The following is a 19,620-nucleotide window of genomic DNA, read 5'->3' as shown; positions in this document are numbered from 1 at the left end:
ATAACTTATTCAGTGCCATTAAAGAAATAGCCAGGATACCTCATTTTTATTAACAGCATAACTGGAACACACTGTTTAGTTTATATCCTTATTTGAGTAGCAGTTGACAATTCGAGAAAAACAACTAGATATACTTGGAGTCAATACCAGTTACTTTTTCATGCACTTCGCCACTAGCACCAAAAAAAACCCCCCAAAAACAAAAACCTTATCAAATTAACAGAGCATGGTCAAATTAAAACTAGAAGCATATATTCAAAGTCAGCTGATGCTGTAACTAAAATCGTCCCGCTTTGCTAAAACATACCTGAGGCAAGTCTTTCTTCATCAGAAGGGAGAGATTTAGTTTGTATTCCATTTACTGTTTTTTCAGAAATATCAAAAACTGGAATCTCCTCTAGTCCACGAGACTTTACCTTGATTATACACAGGCCAGTAAAACAAAAACAAAACCAACAAACTGAAAGTTGCTTTTAAAAGGACCAACATCACCAGCACTGGAAAAGAATCTGACATACGTTTCCCAGCCCACCACATGACTATTAGCTTAGTAAATCTTGTTAAGAAACTACGGTCTACTAACGACACACACAAAAAAGGGATTACAAAGTGTTTTCTGTTTTCTCAAAAAGCTGGTTAGGAGTTCATAATATTTTATTTATAATGGGCTTCTCAAGAAATAGCCATGGTAGCCAAGAAAATTACACTATATTTCCCAAGTTTAGGAGCATAAGAAAATCCAAGGCAGAGATTTCCAAGCTTAAAAAACGTATGGACTTTTTAAAAAAAGAATACAATTTTGAAAGGTGTTCCCAGGCTTACTGATTAGTGATTGAGAAAATATTAGCTTCAAAAGGTTAGAGTTACCATATTGATGGCTCCATCAATTCGACTCCTATGTAGACACCCAACAGAAAGAATAACATGTCCACACAAAAACTTGTATGAGTGTACATAAGAGCAAAAGGTAAAAACAATCTAAATGTTAAGCAATTGATGGATGACCTAAATGTTGTATATGCATACAAGGAGTATTATTTAGCCATAAAGAGGAATGAAGTACTGATACACATGAACCTTGAAAACATCATGCTCAAAGAAGCCAGCCACAAAAGACCACAGCTTGTATGATCCCACTTTTATGAAAGGTCCACAGCAGGCAAGTCAATGAGACTGAAAATTACTAATATAATCTTTGGGTTTCTTAAAAGAGTTTTTAAAGATTACAAATATTTAATAATCTTTAAATCAAAGACTTTCAAGAAAACAGCAGAAGTCTTCAGTAGTTAGCAAACTCCAGTCTCGGAAATTCTAATATAAACATTGGTTTTCAAGCTTTAACGTACCCTGTTTTCATTTATTCACAATTTTGTGTAATTTCAATGGACACATAAAGGGTCTCTGCATAGGTTTCAATACAGTCTGAATCCTTCTGAAAGGAGTTGGGGGGTGGAGAATCTTGGCTTTTATCAGAATCTTGAAAAACGGCTATGACCCAAAATATTTATGTGCAAAAAGTTAATAAGAACAAGAAAAATTAGTTCCAGCTGTGTTGGACATCAAAATTGAAATACTGTTAATTACACATTTGCAAGATTTTTATTATAATGTTTAGATTTGAACATCCAGGTTTTAGGAATAGCAGCCATGGAACCAATCACCAATTTGGTGGAAATGAATGAGACAAGGGGGTAGAAGGGAACTCAAAGAACAAAGAGATGCATTATACAAAACGGTACAAAATCAAGAAGCAAACTTCTCTGGGGAATTATAAAGTGATCTTTTAAGTTAACCTTGCCTGTGGGGGAAGGGAAGAAAAGGTGGCATAAAATGAGTTTTTAAGCAAGACTACCAACTTCCGTAATTGTTACTGTGAGATCATTTATCTATACATGATTTAGAACACCTAAGTTTACCTGCTGCTCATGATAGACTCTAAGAGCCTTTTTTACATTGGACACTTTTGGAGAACGGATAGGAAGAGTTTTTATTTCAGATGCTGTAAGAGTACTCAAATCACCAATCGTTTTTATATTCTTAGCTCTAATGAGCTGTCCCAGTCCTCTTGCCCTGAAGAGGTTAAGAAAAAAAAGGAAAAATGTCATCATATACTTTCACATTTCTTCTATTTGTGCGGGCCTACCCAGCTCAATTTCCTGAATTTATGCTGAATCATAACTGACTTTTATATAGGCTCACGTAGCCCACTCTGAGGATAGGCACATATACATTTAATTTAAAACAAAATTTGAATTTGATTATGTTTGCCTGGCTTATGCAATAGTGCTAGGAAGAGATTAAGCGCAATGTGTGTCTGACTTCACTTACATTATGACTTAATGGTTGCATGACTTTGGTGGATTAACCTTTGTAAACTTCAACTTGTAAAGTGGAAATAGTAATTATACTCCTTATGGGATTTATAATTAGGATTAAATAAGAGAACATATGCCAAGAGTTTGGCACAGCATCTGGCAAATCTTAAGCACACAATTATCTTAACCATTACTGTATTATGGTAGATGCTTCTCTTATTGCCCTACCTGTCCCATCTTCCCATATTAATTTTTATTTCTAAAATAAAATGTGCGAGAGTGCATTTAAGTCAATTCTAAATATAAGAACCTCGATCATTTAAACATTCCTCTTAAACAAGTGGCATCTTTAAGTATAAACCAGCACAAGTAACTACTTACCACATGTTTGATGTAATCTGAGGTAAAATGATATCAACTGGAGCCACGCAGTTCACCAAAGCTGGGTAAACACTTTCTGTTGGACATGGCATAGATTCTTTAGCCATTTCTGTAATCTTAGAATAAATTTCAAAACTGTTAAACAGAGGTCACCTGATTGAACATGAAAATATAAAGTTTCATGAAAACTAAAGCACTTCTTACTAAACACTTCTTTGAGCTCTTAAACTTAGGGCTACGTGATCCTGGGGACAGAAATCCTTTGGTTGAAGTGGCATTATGCTAGATAGAAGAAAGGAGAGAAAAAAAAACTCAGAACCCTAGAAAACTATAATTTTACAACTTTACTTTCATTACTTAGAGTGAAGTAACTTCCTAAAATTTTGAGAAAATGTAAATGTAATAACCTATTACCTAATCAATTACTGGATTATCACTGCCTCTTCCCACCTCTTCATGTTTGTTTACCATGTTGCAGACAAAACAATGTATCCAAACCAAAGAAGTCTTATTCTTTATTAGTTTTAAGACAAACTACACAATGCAATTCTGTACCTGCATACATATAAGCGTATTTTAAAGCCCACAGCTTACCTTGGATTGTGCAGTAGGTGAAGTTTTAACACTTTTTACTATGGGAGAACTATTTGAAGAATGGAACCTAACAATAGAGCATCGCCTATCAATGTCATCTGCCAATCCGGCCTGGTATATTGGATCTGCAAAGGAGACACGGCGAACCTGAAAACACAGGTCATGTTTTTATTTAACAAAATTAAAGTAAAAAAACAAAACAAAAAAACAAAAAACAAACCACACCATAAATACTCATTATAAGGTCCCCCTAAAACAGAATGTAGGTTTAGAAGCTTAATTTACTTCACTAGAAGCCAAGTGCACATAGTTGTATTTCTTCCTAATGGCTGCTTTCACGGATACTGCTTAATACCACAGGTCATTCCAATTATCCATGTTCTAAATGGTCTCTACGTAATATACCAACAAAGACCGAAACAGGGACAGTGGCAGAAAAATGAAATTGCATGTAGCAGCTGAAATAATATCATCAAATTATATTAACCTTGTAGGCTTACTACAGTGACTTAAAAATACAAGGTAAAGAGGCAGAAATAGTACTAAGTGGCCTCTGGTCTATCATACTAACCCCTGTTCTAAACTCTTTAGAGGGTACCAGAGTCACAGCAACTGGGTGGCAATTTTTCACTTTCGCCTCTTCTAAACTCTTATAATGTGTTCATTCATTCAGCTATTTCATATAATATGCAATAAATAAATATGCAATAAGGCATAACCACTAACCATGTATATAAATGTCTCCTGGTCTTGATTCCCAAGAGTGGGCAGATTCTGTACATATCTGCTATAGAAAACTACAATGTCTTACTGTTGCCTAAATAAAAATTAAATTTGAGGTACTATCAAATAAAACATGACTAGTTAACTTCTCTTAACAATCTAAAACATAAGAAAAATATACTGAAGACCTCAATCCCAACATATTCTATCTTCATACTTCTCAAAGACTTCCAACTTAAGATACTTTAAAAAAGAACCTCAATAAAAAAGCAAAGCAAAACAAAACCAAAAAACTAAATTCTCAGTGTAAGAATTTTTGGTACATCTTGAGGAAGTCTTCACAATGTGCTTGCTAGAGGCAATATTAAGTCTATCCTCTATCTATAATGTATGTCTGTATATATAAACACATGTATCCTACAGTAAATGGCAGATTCAATTTCAAAGTTAAAGAATGCTCACATACCTTTTTAGAACATCTCCTTTACTAAGGAGAGAACAAGCTGAGCTATGTAAGCACAAGTAACTTTTACTTTCTTAATTTATTCATTCAACAAATTATCTGTAAGTTACAGGGTCAGGAGCTAAAGCAAATAGAGAGAATCCATGTTTACAAACCAAAGGAATCAGTTTAGTGAAGACGGGGAAATAAAATTATAAATGAAATCACATCCAGAAACTGATAAAGGCACAGCCTGAGACTTTTTTTTCATTAGACAAGGTCTGGAAATAAGAGTTTATCTAAACACTTAAATGTGAAACAGACTGCATAATGTCCTAGCACACAGTGAGTGCTAACTAAAGCTGTTTTATCAGTTTCTAAATGTTTCCTCGTATGTTATGAGCAAAACAAAATAAAACAAAACCAAACCAAAAAACCATGAGAGATCCTCATCAATTCTGCAAAAGGTGAACAATGTACATGGCTGAAGATCTTTAGTGTCCTAAAGTAAAGGAATATCTAAGGGCTTCAGTCCCCTTTTATCAACACTTTTTCTTCTACCTGCCCTTTTCCCTAGTTGCTGTAATTATTCAAAATGTGTTGGTTCTATTAATCTAAAATCTGTCATTCACCAGGAACCACTGTATGGCTAAAATACTCAAATCTCAAATATGGACTTATTAATATTCAGCCTCAATTCCCCTACCTTGTGAACAGGTGACGATATCTCATCTTCCTGAGGCCTTTTTAGTCCTCTCTTTAAAATGCTGGTCGATGGAGAAGCCAAAGGAGACCATACACAGCGTGTCTGCATGCCACTAGGACTGCCATTTGCTGATACAAGTAAAGGATCAAGTTCCCTTAATTTTTGAGGAGATGCATTGTTGTCTTCTGTTATTAGTTCAGAGATGGCTGTTTCAGATGTCAGAGACTGTGATGTTTCCTCCACTTTCTCTGAAGTATGGTGAACTTCCTGTAAAATCTCATCATGTCCCCCCACCACTCGATTGTCATCTGATGTTGTTTCTTCAGACTTATTAAGTTCAGTATTTGTTTCAGTTTCATTAGAGTCAACTTTTCCTTCTTCAGTGCTCATTCCAAGTGTGTTGAGAACAAAACTGCCGATTTCCATAGTTGAAGTCTTTATTTCGGCTTGTACAGGCTTAGTAGAGATTTTGGTAGTCGAGTCCCTGTCCTCTGTTTCATTGACTTGGTCAGCTGCAGCACTCACCTCACCAATCACTGTCTCTTCACAATTTTCCATTTCAGCATTCATTTCTTCAGATGAGCCTGGACCAGATTCGTCACTTCTTTCATCTAATTCCCCAACTGCTGTTTGTTCAGGTATCTCTACCTGAGCACTCATTTTTGTGGTATTATCAGAATGACCAACACCAGAATTAAATTCTTCAGTTACTGCTTCTTCAGCCTTCAGTTTTTCAGCTGCTTCTGCTTCAGATTCATCACTTCTTTCACTATTTATCTCCATTACCTCTTCTTCACTAATACCAGTTTCGGTACTCTTTTGTTCAGAAAAGCTAGCTTCAGATTTATCACTTTCTACATCCAATTCAATAGCTTCTACTTCTTCTGGATTGAATTTTGCTTTAGCTTTACATGCATCTGTTTCAACATTGACAATGTTCTCTATACTTAATTCCTTTTCCAAGATAGCCTCTGACTTTTCTTCTTTGGTCTCCGAAGTAGAACATTCCAGTGAATTATCTTTGGAATCACCTAAACATGGGCTAACAGTTTTACATTTTTTATTGGATGGCTCTTGGCTTTCAAGAGGTGCTGCTGCTTCAGAAACCATATCACAAGTTTCTTCTTCAAAATTTACTACTTCAGAAGGAAGAGGGTTTTGAATAGTATTTTCTTTCAACTCACTTTCAGATGTAATTAATGAATCATTAACAGCATCACTCTCCTCCTTGAGTCCCAAATGAAAATTCACACCATTATGTTCATCTGAAAGTTTTACCTCAGAGCACAGATTAGCTTTAGAAGTCTCTGATACATTTACAGGTGTTTGCATATCTGTCTTTTTTGTTTCATTGACTTTTACATCATAGTTTTCTGTATTCTTTAACCCAATGAATGACTTTTCCTGAGGCTGTGATTTTTCTCCACAGCAATCACAACCTTTAGATCTCCTTACCCTCCTACTTCTTTTATGCTGGCATTCAAGTGTTTGAAAAGTTTTTTCAGAAAGCAAAGAAATGTCTGATGTCCCTATTTTTGAGGATTCTCCCATGGTGTTATTTTCTATAGAATCTCGTTTTTGTAATCTCTTGCTGGCATTTCTAGTCCTTAGATTTGATTCTGGCACAGAAGGGTTTGAAAAGGAATATTCTGTACATTTGTTGGTTTTACTTTTTCCCTCGTAAGTAGTTGACACGTCATCAGAAACCTGCAATAAATCTGAAGATACTGTAGAATCTTCAAGGGTTACATTATTACTCTCATCTTTTTGTTCACAAATCTGAGATTTTAGGTCTCTCTCTACTTCAGAATTTGCTTTGCAATCAAGTGTCTGGTTGTCAACATTTACACATTCCTGTTTTATCACTTTCTCCTCCTGATCTTCAATGTCAACACTATCACTGCTTTTGTTTTTCCATTTTCCAGATCTCTTCTTTTTAGAACCTTCTTCTTTTGCCTCAGAACTATCAGATTCTGAGTTTTCAATGCTGTAAAGTAAACCTTGGGATGCTCTTCTTGTTTGATACCGTGTTCGACCACTTACTGGTTTTTCAGAGGACTTATCTGCAAAGTCCTGGGCACCGTCTCCCTCAGATTTAATATTCTCAAGGTCTAGCTTTCTTTTACTTTCATCAATTTCAGCAGTAGTGCTGGTTTCCCCAAAAGTCTTCTCGTGTACATTATTTCCTTTCTCAATTAAATTTTCCTGTACAGTTTGTTCAGTAATCAGTTTTTGCTTAGGTAACACATCATCTTTTACATGCAACGGACTTTTCTGAAGGGTCTTTTCTTCTTCCTTACGTCTTTCTTTTTTTTGATGATTATTTTCTTTCTCTTGGCTGTCAGTGGTAGGCTCTGCTACTTCTGAACGTCGCCTTGAGGATCGTCTAAGCGTTTTTTGATTTGGAGTTATCTGAACAGGACTATCCTCATCTACCATTTGATCTGCTGGTATTATAGCTGGGGGTGTATTTTCTTTGGATTCCAAATTGATTCCTAATGTTTTCTCTTCTACAGTATTGTTTTCTAATAATACTACATTTTCTATTGTTGGTTTAAGCATTGTATCCTCATATTCCATCATAGATTCAGAGAGATGAGCCTGATTATCTAACACACATTCTGTTTGATTAAGCAAACCAGGTGGGTTATTTTCTAAGACTACTGTGCCATCAATAGATTCCTGAGTATTTTTCTCTTGATCGGATCTCATTAAGAGTTTAGACCTTTTGTTCCCTATTTGTTCAGCTTTACTTGACCTTCGGCTTGATCTCTTAATTCCATGTGCTATTTTTTCAGAATCACATTTTGCAAAAACCATTTCTCTTTTCTTTGCTTTTGGTGGAGTATCTGTTTTACCCATGACTTCCTGGTTATTTTTCACTGTTACAGTTGATGACATATTATTTAAGGGGGACGGACTAAAAGGTCTATTTTCTGAACCATCAAACTTCTCCAAAGTAATAAACGTTTGCCTCCGACTTGTAGGCTGTGGGGGAGTTCCAGAAATAATGGTATTAGAAACTGAGCTACTGTTGAGACCAGAAGTATTTTCTGCATTAGATACACATCCGGTCGTTTTCTTTGATGAAATTAAAGCTTTCTTTCTGGCATCATTATTACTGCTCGGTACTTCTGGATTCGTTTCCTCATTAGAACCACAGTCATTATTTGAAAGAGAAACCTTTTCAAGATGCTCATCCATACCACAGTTTTCCATGACATCTTGAGAAATAACAATGTCACTTTCCATTTGTTCCTCCTGCACAGAAACGTACACATGTATATAGATTAAACAACAAACAAGATTTCTGAGGGAAATCGTAGTGTAAAACTTCAGGAATTCAAAAGGCAATCACTGACTTTCAGTATTTTGCAAATATTCCAAAGGTGGTGATAGATGCCCATTAATTTGTGTTTCTAATTATAAATATTTTAAAAAGCCAAATATATTTACTTTAAACACGCATACACTCACACACATCCACAAACACAGTAACTACAATTCTGTGAAAGTCTATCAGTGAGAGTTATAAGATTATGCAATATACCTTAAAATTAATACAAGAGATTTCATAATGGAATGATTCTAAAAACCCCCAAACATGAAATACCAAATATACCTTAGGTATCACCTTGGAATCTTCCTTTGATTTTTCAGTTAAAGCAGGAATTTCCCTAAAGTAAAAATGTATGAATTAAAATACTGTTTTTAATTAAAAATTAGAAAACCAGTTACTTCAACAGCTTCCATACTTACATGGACTCTTCCTGGGTATACTGAGAAAACAAAGTGTCTTGTGAAACATCCAGATTATTATACATGACAGGAATATCGCATCTGAAAAAGATCTTACATAAATAACTTCAAAATGTGGTATTCCTATAATTAAAAATTAAACTTAGATTTGTACATCTAGTTATCTTTTAAGAACAATGTAAAATTAAGGCTTAGATGTTTATTTTCCATGAAATCATCTTCTCTACCTTCTCCAACACTACCTCCATTAATGATTCAGCTCTGAATACATAAACCTTTGGTACATTACTAAGTAACTGTATATATATGAAATGCAGACACGTTTGGCATATCTTTTTGGCATTAAAATATAGCATATTATATGTAGTATTTTAGTTCTAAACACAAAGTTACAGTTACCGCATGAAATCTAAATATAGGTACAGAATACCCAATTCAAGATAAAAGGCTACAAACCTCTTTGTTTTGAATACTTCTTTCTGATGTTCAGTTAGTATTCTTTCCTTTGCTTCTTTTCCTTCTGGAGGTATAAACACAAAGTCAATAGATTTTTCCTCTTCCAAAGGCATTTCACTCTTTGTTTTGATAGAAGACGATTCTAATTTCAACTGCAAATTTATAAAAGGCAAATGTACATTTGAGTTTCCAAATGATTTTCCAACACTTCAATCAATCTCTATTCCAGCACTCTAGTGAAGTTATTCAATAATGACTAGGAAGTTTGAAGTTGAAACCTATAGGATATCCTTGGTTAATAATTAGTACAATGTCCTTCCCTTTCATTCTGCTTTTAATAACATTCAGAAAATAAAATTACACCTCTTTAAAAGTAGGCAACCTACTTACCAACAAAGCACAGACAAGTATGTTTTTCCGGCCAACATATGGAAATCAAGTGATTTGGCAAGAAGAGAATATATCAGCAGCTCTCAAGTTGAAGCATAAACTAAGTCAAATTAAGTAAAAGTCACCGAAATAATACACGCTCCATACCAGTAACACTGGTACTGTTATTTTTACAAATTTTCAGTGCAATTGTTTTCATTCTACTTTAAAGTTGCTACAGTAGAGTCGTTCTTTAAAAATAGCATTTTTTCTTTCATTTTTGCCAGGGCCATGGTTTCAATATTCTAGAATACCCTTATTAAAAGTCACGGAGGAGAGAATTATTGTCTGAAAATCAGTTAACTGGCAATTAGTAAGATTAGGGGTATTAGATATGAGGCCAAAAAGGACATCTTACCTAGGTGTTCTCTTTCTATTCAATAACAGAAGTTCTAAAATGTTCTCTTATGCTACCTATGCTATAACTAACATACATAGAGTTCATTCCATCTCAAGGGGGCTACTGCCTGAATTAACTATATACTTAATGGATGCTACACATTTTTTTTTTTAAGGATTTTGTCAGAGAGGGGCGCCTGGGTGGCTCAGTTGGTTAAGCGACTGCCTTCGGCTCAGGTCATGATCCTGGAGTCCCGGGATCGAGTCCCGCATCGGGCTCCCTGCTCGGCAGGGAGTCTGCTTCTCCCTCTGACCTTCCCCCCTCTCATGTGCTCTCTCTCTCTCTCACTCTCTCAAATAAATGAATAAATAAAATCTTTAAAAAAAAAAATAAAAAAAAAAAAAAAAAAAAAAAAAAAAGGATTTTGTCAGAGAGAGAGAGAGAGAGAGAGAGAGCGCACGCATGCGCACAAGCAGGAGGAGCGGCAGGCAGGGGAGAAGCAGGCTCCCCACTGAGCAAGAAGCCCAATGTGGGGCTCGATCCCAGGACCCCGGGATCATGACCTGAGCCAAAGGCAGGCACTTAACCAACGGAGCCACCCAGGCGCACCTGGATGCTACATATTAAGCAGACTTAACTTTAGTAAGAATGAATCATTTCACAAAGCTTCTAGATTTCCACACTATCTTAAGTCTTTTTAGACCAAGCTCTGTTATTCTCCTTTAACCCTATCTTTTATTTAGCCTTTAATCACTTTTTTTTTCCAATTAGAAGCTGTATGTTCTCAAGCTACCATCTACTTTTATATTAAAAGTTCTATTTAAGTTTGGAAAAACATACTTTGACTGGTGGTTTCTTATTTTCTTTTGCATCCTTTGTTTGTGCCAAAAAAGAATCTCTTTTTCCACTTGATTTTCTTTCCATGCCACTTATCTTCATATTTAACTGTGAATTTTCTGTCTGTTTTATTAAAAATAAAACAATTTTTAAGTGCAAATGTTCTATTTCTCCTTTTCATGCTTTGAAAATTCCAGTATAATACTCATTTCAAATATCAAATTCCTTCTCATTATTCACTTATTAAAATCATATCAAAGAAAAGAGCCATTGTTTAATTCATTAACATCTCTAATTCATACAGTAGTTATTTTGCACCATTTTTAGAAATTTTATGAATTCTGGATATTTTGAGAATTTTACAAATTCTAAAAAGAAGATACACCATATAAATACTAAAAATGAATCAAATTAATGAACTCAAAGACCCCTCCTATTACTGGGAATATTTCTAAGAAACAATCACAGCCATAAAACTTTAAACATCAAACAATAAGGCATGCATGATACAAAATATTACCTACCATGTCCCTTCTAGACTTTTTCAGGACAAATTATACCAAACAAGTCTCAACAAGTCTAATTATCTGATAAGAAAATTTTATTTTAGCCAAAAAACAAAAACTGGAGTGCTTAGGTAGCTAACTTTTTTTCTCTTACAGGTTCTAAACAATTAACAGCCAAGACTCCATTTGTTGTTGAATAGGGAAAAAGTTGTCTAATGATGTCCTACCTCATAGATATGTAATACTCATGCCTTTACTGCTTGATCCTCAGACAGTAATTATTATTAGCCAAAGTAACCTTGTTCCAAATGGGTTATATGATAGCAAAGATGTGTTTTTCTGACAGAAGGAATAAGATTTGATGTGAAGAACAGAGAAATTGAAGGACGGCTCGTGCTTAGACATAGACCAGTAACTATTATTCCTGGTTTACCTAAAGCAACACTTAACCATGTATTTTAATAATTACATTTGCAAAGGAATACACACTAAATGCCATAGTTCAAAAAGGATCATTAATAAACAAGAATCAGAGACTATTTACCTGAGAATCTATGGTGAAATTTCCTGCCCTTAAATCAGAAAATTATTTTAGGCCAAAGGGCAAAAAAACCCAGCTAAAATAAACAAATGAAATTGCATCAAATTAAAAACCTTTTGCACAGTAAAGGAAACCATAAACAAAATGAAAGGGCAATATACTGAATGGGAGAAAATATTCACAATACATCTGGATAAGGGGTTAACAGCCAAAATTCATAAAGAACTCATGGAACTTTATATTTAAAAAATATCCCAATTAAAAGATGGGTAGAGGACTTGAATAGATGTTTTACCAAAGATATAGAGGGCGAACAGGCACATGAGAATATGCTCAACATCACTATCATTACCAAGGAAATGCAAAGGAAAATTACAATGAGGTATCACGTCACACCATTAAGAGTGACTATTATGGAAAAGAAAAAACAGCAAGTGCTAGCAAACATATGGAGAAGACGGAACCCTCGTACAACTGCTGGTGGGAATATAAACTGTGTGACCACTATGAAACACAGTATGGAGGTGCCTCAAAAAATTAAAAATAGAACTACCACAGAACCCAGTAGTTTCACTTCCGGGTATTTGTCCAAAGAAAACAAAAACACCAATTTGAAGAGATGTTCACCCTCATGTTCACTGCAGCATTACATACAATAACCAATATAATAGAAACAATGTATCACCCGACCATAAAGAAGAATGAAATCTTGTCACTTGTGACAACATGGATTGACCTAGAGGGTATTATGTTAAGTGAATGTCAGACAAAGACAAATACTGTACGAATTCTCTTAACATGTGGAATCTAAAATATAAGATGAACGAACAAAGCAGAAAACAGACTCAAAGACAGGAAACAAACTGTTGGTTACCAGAGGGGGATTGGTTGGGGACAGAAAAATTGGTGAAGGGGATTAAAAAGTACAAACTTCCTGTTATAAAATAAGTTAAATCATGGGGATGTAATATACACTATATGAATACAGTCAGTAATATTGTCATAACTTTGTATAACAGATGGTAACTAGACTTACGAAGATCATTTTATGATGTATAAAAATATCGAATCACTATGATGTATACCTGAAACAGGATACTCTATGTCGATTATACTTCAATTTTAAAAAAAAGTGTTTCAAGCCAGGCAACAGACTTTATAAAAAACCCTATATTATGATGCTCTTAAGCTTAAGTTCTACTCGTTTATCACGTCAAAAAAAACATTCTAAGATTCTGTCTTTTAAAAAATTACACTGAAAGCCAATAAACAACTACTCAAACATCATTCAAAAGTAAAAAACCTCAACTTACTGCATTTGAATATGGTCCACTGGATTCCTCCATAATTTCAACATTTTCCAAACCAGGTAAAAGCAACAGAAATTTCTCTTTGGCTTGTCTTAGTACTGGTCTTTAAAAAAGTACGTAAACATATACACCTTGAGTCAAGCAGTACTGGTGAATACTGATAATATGTTAACAAGAACACTTTAATTATGATTTTAAAGTGGCAAAATATATCCACCTTAAAGACTGTTTCTCATTCTACACACACAAAACTGGGACAAATGTAAAACATTTAGTTTTTTGCTAACCTCTTCAGTTCCCAAATTGTCTTAAGAAGTTTCCCAATTTTTATCATGCAAAATTCCAAGCAAAAGTAGACTATTACATTAAATTCCCGTGTACACATCACCCAGATTTAATAACCACCAATTTCTTGCCTTCCATATTTCTTTTATTAAGGAAAATTTAACACTGCTTTTTACGTTCCTAAAACCACGGGTTACTCTAAGGACCAAAGTAAAAGGTCAAGTTATGTTTAATAGTTATCATGTATTACAAATTAACATTTGAACTGAGGAAAGTTCTGCTATGATTCCTCATAAGAAAAATTCATGTTAAGACCAAAATATCAATTTACACAATCATAGTAACTATATAAAATAGTTTTGTGGTTAGCATACTTTAACTCTTCAGGATAAGTCAACGTCGACACTTTAGCAAATGTGGCGTTCCAGAACTGAGCACTTTGTTTTCTAATCTGTTTATTCCTGTGCAAAAATATTATGCATAATAACGGAGAGATGTGTTCAAGAAGTTCGCTGTCGTAAGTTCCAGTGTAGTTGAAGTGTAGACAAGCAATTATCTCTCCCAGTAGCTTTTCTAACTAGGAAAAAGGAAAATTTTATTAGGATAACCTATGGAAATGTTCTTTTAAAACAGGAAAAATAAAAGCCCGAAGCATACTAAACAACTCACAACATGTTACTATTTCAATTTTTTAAATTCAAACTTTTTTTTTAAAGCTCCCATATGGGGCGCCTGGGTGGCTCAGTCGTTAAGCGTCTGCCTTCAGCTCAGGTCATGATCCTAGGGTCTTGGGATCGAGCCCCGCATCGGGCTCCCTGCTCAGCGGGAAGCCTGCTTCTCCCTCTCCCACTTCCCCTGCTTGTGTTCCCTCTCGCTGTCTCTGTCAAATAAATAAATAAAAATCTTAAAAACAAAAACCTCCCATCTGTCGCCTTAAATATGATTATAACCTGACAAATTCTCAGGTGAATTTACTGTAATTATCGATATAAGACCTTGATTTCAAACTTATTTTCCATTAATGGAAAAAACTACGTTCTCTCATGAACAGAGATTAACAATTGACTACCCAAGTTTTACCTATAAAATACTGGAACCAATTCCCTCATGTATAGAAAGATAAGATAGGAGGTGGGGAGTATGAATTTTAAGCAACATTATTCAATCCTTCTTTAAAAACTATGTGCCCATGTCATGTTATCAAATGTCCATTAAAATGGAAGTATAATCCTTTTACAAATCAGAACTATATATAAGGAAGACAATTACCTAAACCCTAACATTTTTTTCACCATGAAAGTATGTTTTACAGACAACTGTCCATTTTTACCTTGTTGCTCATACAACTATACACTTTAGGAACTTCATCAAGCCTGGGAAGAAAAACACAAGAGTACCACTTACATTTCAGAAAGTTAAATCTAAAAATATGTAATGCAGCCATAAAAATGAGACATGTTGTAAGTGATATAAGAAGGTGCCCCAAGACTTAATTTTAAAAATGTCAAATTATCAAACATTAAAACATGAAACAAACCTATCTTTAAAAAATGAACCACAGAAAAACATCTAGAATAGACCTCAAAATACTAATACTTGTTTCTGTACCTCTTTTAAAAAGCATAAATTATTTTTATGCTTAAAGACTAAAAGATGTGCAAAAAGCTAATATATTTGGGGTACTACTTTGTAGTTTTATAAAATTTGTTCCTAAAACTTTCTCCATGAATTTATAAAAGACAGACTATTGTGACTGAACCACATAAGCTTGCTAGAAAAAACATCGTTGAATCCTTTCAAATTGCTTTTTAAAAAAGTTATGTCATTTGGGATTTTTCAGGGTTCAAGGCACTGCTTGCTTCGATTCAAATGTAAAGGATAAGGTAAATTAAATTTTTACAGGATAATTCAGAAATTTAAATGTGTATACCTTTTGAACCAACAATGTGACATCTAGGTAGGACCTCTTTCTGCAGAAGTAGTGGCAAACGTGGACACTGACATGTGTACAAATATGTTCAACTGTAGTAAAGTTAGGAGGGAAAAGGCTAGAAAAACATGTATGTCTCCTAACATATATGTCCATTACACTGGAAGTATAAAATTGGGTATAAAAGTCTTATGGAACCCTCTGCAGACATCAAAGAGAATGAGATTCTTAGATGAATGGTGCAAGATGCATACAATATTTTAAGGGTATACCATGTACTGAATTGCAAAGTAGCATGTCAGGTATGCTTCATATACATCATGTTTAACAGGTATGCATGTTTGTATTATCAAATCTGAAAAGGTATGTACTAAATTGAAAAGGGGGGTTGAACTAGCACACAAAATTTACAAACTCCCAATTTCTACCTCGCATTTATGTGTGATTTGAACTATCTTTTTAACAAATGCAGTTTAATATATTATCCCCTTCACTAAATTTTAGCAATTACCATCCATAACAACAAGCGGATTAGGAAAATGACAAAAGTTTGCTACCTAGATCTAAAGACATGTAATTTAAAGTAGAAATTCTAAATACTTACTTTAAGGTTTCATAAAATAATGCCAGAGGTCTTGTTAAAGTTGCAAATATTTTTCGGATCATAGAAGACAAAGAAATACGTCCAAGTACATTAGAAAGAATACTGGTGATTGAGTTGCCAACAGTGAGGAGAGTATCAGAATGTACTTCCTTGAAGCTCAGAGTGTGGAAAGAATAGATCACTCTCACAGTAAGTTTAAATAAAGAAGCCAATTTCCCTAGAGGTTCTTTCTTCTTTTTGGACCAATCTGAAGGTCTCTGTGGTGCTAAGATAAAATTGAATTTATTAAATACTCAAATACTTTGAAAAATGTTACTGTATGTCTTTACAATTTATACCTCATTTAAGCGACAAACACACCTAAAAAAATGACAGATACTTCTAATATACATATTTCTGTAGAGTGATACCCACAAACCTTAAAATGATACACCATTAGTGGATAAATATCAAAACACTGTCTTTACAACCGAAGCAGAGACAAAGAAAAACTATTTGGCAGATCAAGAAGTCTAGAAAAATGAGTATTTTCTCTAAGGAGTTATAAAATGCATTTCACATGTTTATATTCTCTGAATTTCAACAACTGATTTGTAAGAAAGTACTAAATCATAAGACAGGGTCCACGGGGCGCCTGACTGGCTCAGTCACTTAAGTGTCCAACTCTTGGTTTAAGCCCACATCATGATCTCATTGGTGGTGGGATCAAGCCCTGAGACAAGCTCTGCACTCACTGGGGAGTATGCTTGAAGATTCTCTCCCCCTCCGCCCCCACTCACATGCAAGCACTCTAATATTTAAAAAAAAAAAAAAAGATAGGTTCCAAAATTAAATTTTAAAAGTCAATTTTTAAAATAAGAAACAAAATTTCACTTAGAAATTATTGCTCCCTGGCTCATCTATAATACACTGAACCCTACAAATAACTCAACAAGTCACAGATCCAAATCCTCAGAAAGAATCCAAAAAAAGCAAGCCTAGATTTAAAGAAAAAGATGTATCTTAAAAGCACTGTCTGACTTTCCTGTGTATAGTTTTTTTTTTATTAAAGATTTTATTTATTTATTTGACAGAGACACAGCGAGAGAGGGAACACAAGCAGGGGGAGTGGGAGAGGGAGCAGCAGACCTCTGGCATAGCAGGGAGCCCGAGGCAGGGCTCGATCCCAGGACCCTGGGATCATGACCTGAGCCGAAGGCAGACGCTTAACGACTGAGCCACCCAGGTGCTCCTCCTGTGTACTGTTCTTAGATCCTGCAGATACCTACCTATAGGGATAAACCCACATCTGTCAAGGAAATCGTACATATTCAAAAATTACCTTTCTTTCCTTCAAAGAATCCATTCTCTTAAGGTAAAATATCTCAGATTTAAGAGAAAACTAAATCAGTGCTTGTTGATGAAAAAATATGTGGTGAAATGACAGACAAGTGTTACTAACAAAAGGAAGTCAACCTTCTTCCCTAGAATCAGGTTCCCAGACATGAATGTAAATTGGAATGGCCACCCAAAAATTCCAGGCCAGGATGTTAAGGCTGAGAAGAGAGCCATGAATCACATGACACCTATCCAACACTTGTCTACTCAAGAGGATCCGGAGCAATGACATCTTAATAATAATGAATAGATCTCGGTTTCTAAACTAAATGCCATTCATCCTCAGCAAAACGAACAATGTTCCTTGGAAATATGGCTGGTTCCAGGCTGAAGGACAAGAAGTGCAGGATGAGCCTGATTGTCTTATGCCAAAGGTCTCAAAAAATAATGGAAACACATGAAATGGTCATACAGGCCAACATGAGCGTAAGTATTAGTAATAATTATAAACCACTGAATAACAGAACACCACAGGGATAAAAATAAAATAAGGGAGGGGCACATGGGTGGCTCAGTTGGTTAAATGGCTGACTCTGGATTTTGGCTCAGGTCATTAACTCAGGATCTTGAGACTGAGCCTCGAGTCCAGCTCCCTGCTTAGCAGGGAGTCTGCTTGAGATTTTTCTCTACCTCTGCCCCTCCCTGCTCGCACTCACGCACGATCTCTCACTCTCTCTCTAAAATAAATAAATAAATCTTAAAAAAAATATATGGGGAAAAAACGAAGCTATAGCTTACATTAGGATGTCATTTGCACCTGGAAGTGACTGGTGCCCAGTAGTGCTCAACGACTGTAGAATTTTATTTTTTTGAAGGTGCCAAAGTGGGGCCTGAACTCATGACCCTGAGTATAGAATGATTTACTATGAAAATATGAGATAAATAACAGGGACAGCTTCTAGAATTAATGTAATTAAAGACAAAGGAGATAAGCATCTTGATACAATTCAATATAATCAAATGAAACAATGTGAACTATTCTGGTAATCATCTTAGAGCTTTATGCAAGAAGCATTAATGGATGATAAATTCATGGTGAAAGTTTGCTAAGAAAAAGGATATTTACATAGTCTTAAAGAATCTGCCACAAAATATTAATTTATTACTCATAGGTACTTACAATAGAACACCTGCCAGATACTGTCTTAACCAACCAATAAAAGTTAACGTCACCAGTAATGGGACAAATAAGAACATTTTAACAAACATCAAAGTTTCCTGCCCAGGTAATTCCTTGTCTAAGATGGAATAAGTAAAATCACTCATATTAGCAATCTCTAACTAGGATAATATTGATCTTTCTATGGTATACAAAGGAGGAAAGAGGTTTTTGTGTGTGTGTGTGATAGAGACCAAGCGTGTGCAAGAACATGTGAGCTCCTAGCATACCAAGATTATACAATATAGTTGTATGCCAACCACATATGACATGGTTATACAACATCTAAAGCAGGTAAAATGAGGTTGGAAAAGATACTAGGATTTGATCTTGACAACAGTTTAGACAATTGTGTTTACGAAATAGTGGGTGAACAAAGTAAAAAAAAGTACTTACATTTAACTTTGGGCTGATACTTAGTATTGTATGGTGAGAAGTCAATGCAATCCACCATTACAGTAATTACATGAACGATCCTATCCAAGAACAACAAATTCTAGGAAAGAACAATTAAGTATTATATTAGAAACTTTCAACTACTGGCATAGTTTCCAAAAATAGTAAGCATCAACAAAAAATGTAAGACTTTCACTCCCATATATAACATATAAGGTACATAAATGAAATACAGAGTTATAAATACTTCCTATAACTGCTGTGCACCAAGTACCATAATTTTTGTTTCTCGACATTTAGGGAAAATAATTATAAGATGCCCATAAGATTCAGCATATAAACCAGTAAACTGAGAATGGAAGAGCAAGGTTCTTAATTAGATTCTTTATCGGCGGGGGGGGCGGGGGGGCGCCTGGGTGGCTCAGTCGTTACGCGTCTGCCTTTAGCTCAGGTCGTGATCCCAGGGTCCTGGGATCGAGCCCCGTATCGGGCTCCATGCTCGGCGGGAGGCCTGCTTCTCCCTCTCCCAC

The 19,620-nt window shown here is 35.1% G+C and overlaps 1 protein-coding gene across 3 annotated transcripts in view; it reads right to left on the bottom strand.

Moving 5' to 3' along the window:
* Positions 1-19,620, bottom strand: part of RIF1 (replication timing regulatory factor 1) — a 65,408-nt gene that overhangs the window by 6,512 nt on the left and 39,276 nt on the right. For 2 of the 3 annotated variants that reach the window (XM_036121264.2, XM_078070778.1), the window contains exons 21-35: positions 19,091-19,190; positions 16,159-16,423; positions 14,955-14,997; positions 13,999-14,201; positions 13,343-13,442; positions 10,986-11,105; positions 9,377-9,528; positions 8,921-9,001; positions 8,784-8,838; positions 5,162-8,422; positions 3,291-3,437; positions 2,901-2,978; positions 2,697-2,812; positions 1,917-2,070; positions 308-416 (exon numbers count right to left, since the gene is read on the bottom strand). In XM_036121264.2, coding sequence (XP_035977157.2) covers positions 308-416; positions 1,917-2,070; positions 2,697-2,812; positions 2,901-2,978; positions 3,291-3,437; positions 5,162-8,422; positions 8,784-8,838; positions 8,921-9,001; positions 9,377-9,528; positions 10,986-11,105; positions 13,343-13,442; positions 13,999-14,201; positions 14,955-14,997; positions 16,159-16,423; positions 19,091-19,190 — 4,984 coding nt within the window. Of the gene's footprint in view, positions 1-307; positions 417-1,916; positions 2,071-2,696; positions 2,832-2,900; positions 2,979-3,290; positions 3,438-5,161; positions 8,423-8,783; positions 8,839-8,920; positions 9,002-9,376; positions 9,529-10,985; positions 11,106-13,342; positions 13,443-13,998; positions 14,202-14,954; positions 14,998-16,158; positions 16,424-19,090; positions 19,191-19,620 lie in introns of those variants that run through there. The other variant, XM_078070779.1, reaches the window with a different exon arrangement.

The sequence above is a fragment of the Halichoerus grypus genome, chromosome 4, assembly GCF_964656455.1.
Source record: "Halichoerus grypus chromosome 4, mHalGry1.hap1.1, whole genome shotgun sequence".
Classification (NCBI taxonomy): domain Eukaryota; kingdom Metazoa; phylum Chordata; class Mammalia; order Carnivora; family Phocidae; genus Halichoerus; species Halichoerus grypus.
The sequence above is the reverse complement of the archived record's forward strand: the minus strand, read 5'-3'. Positions and strand labels throughout refer to the sequence as shown.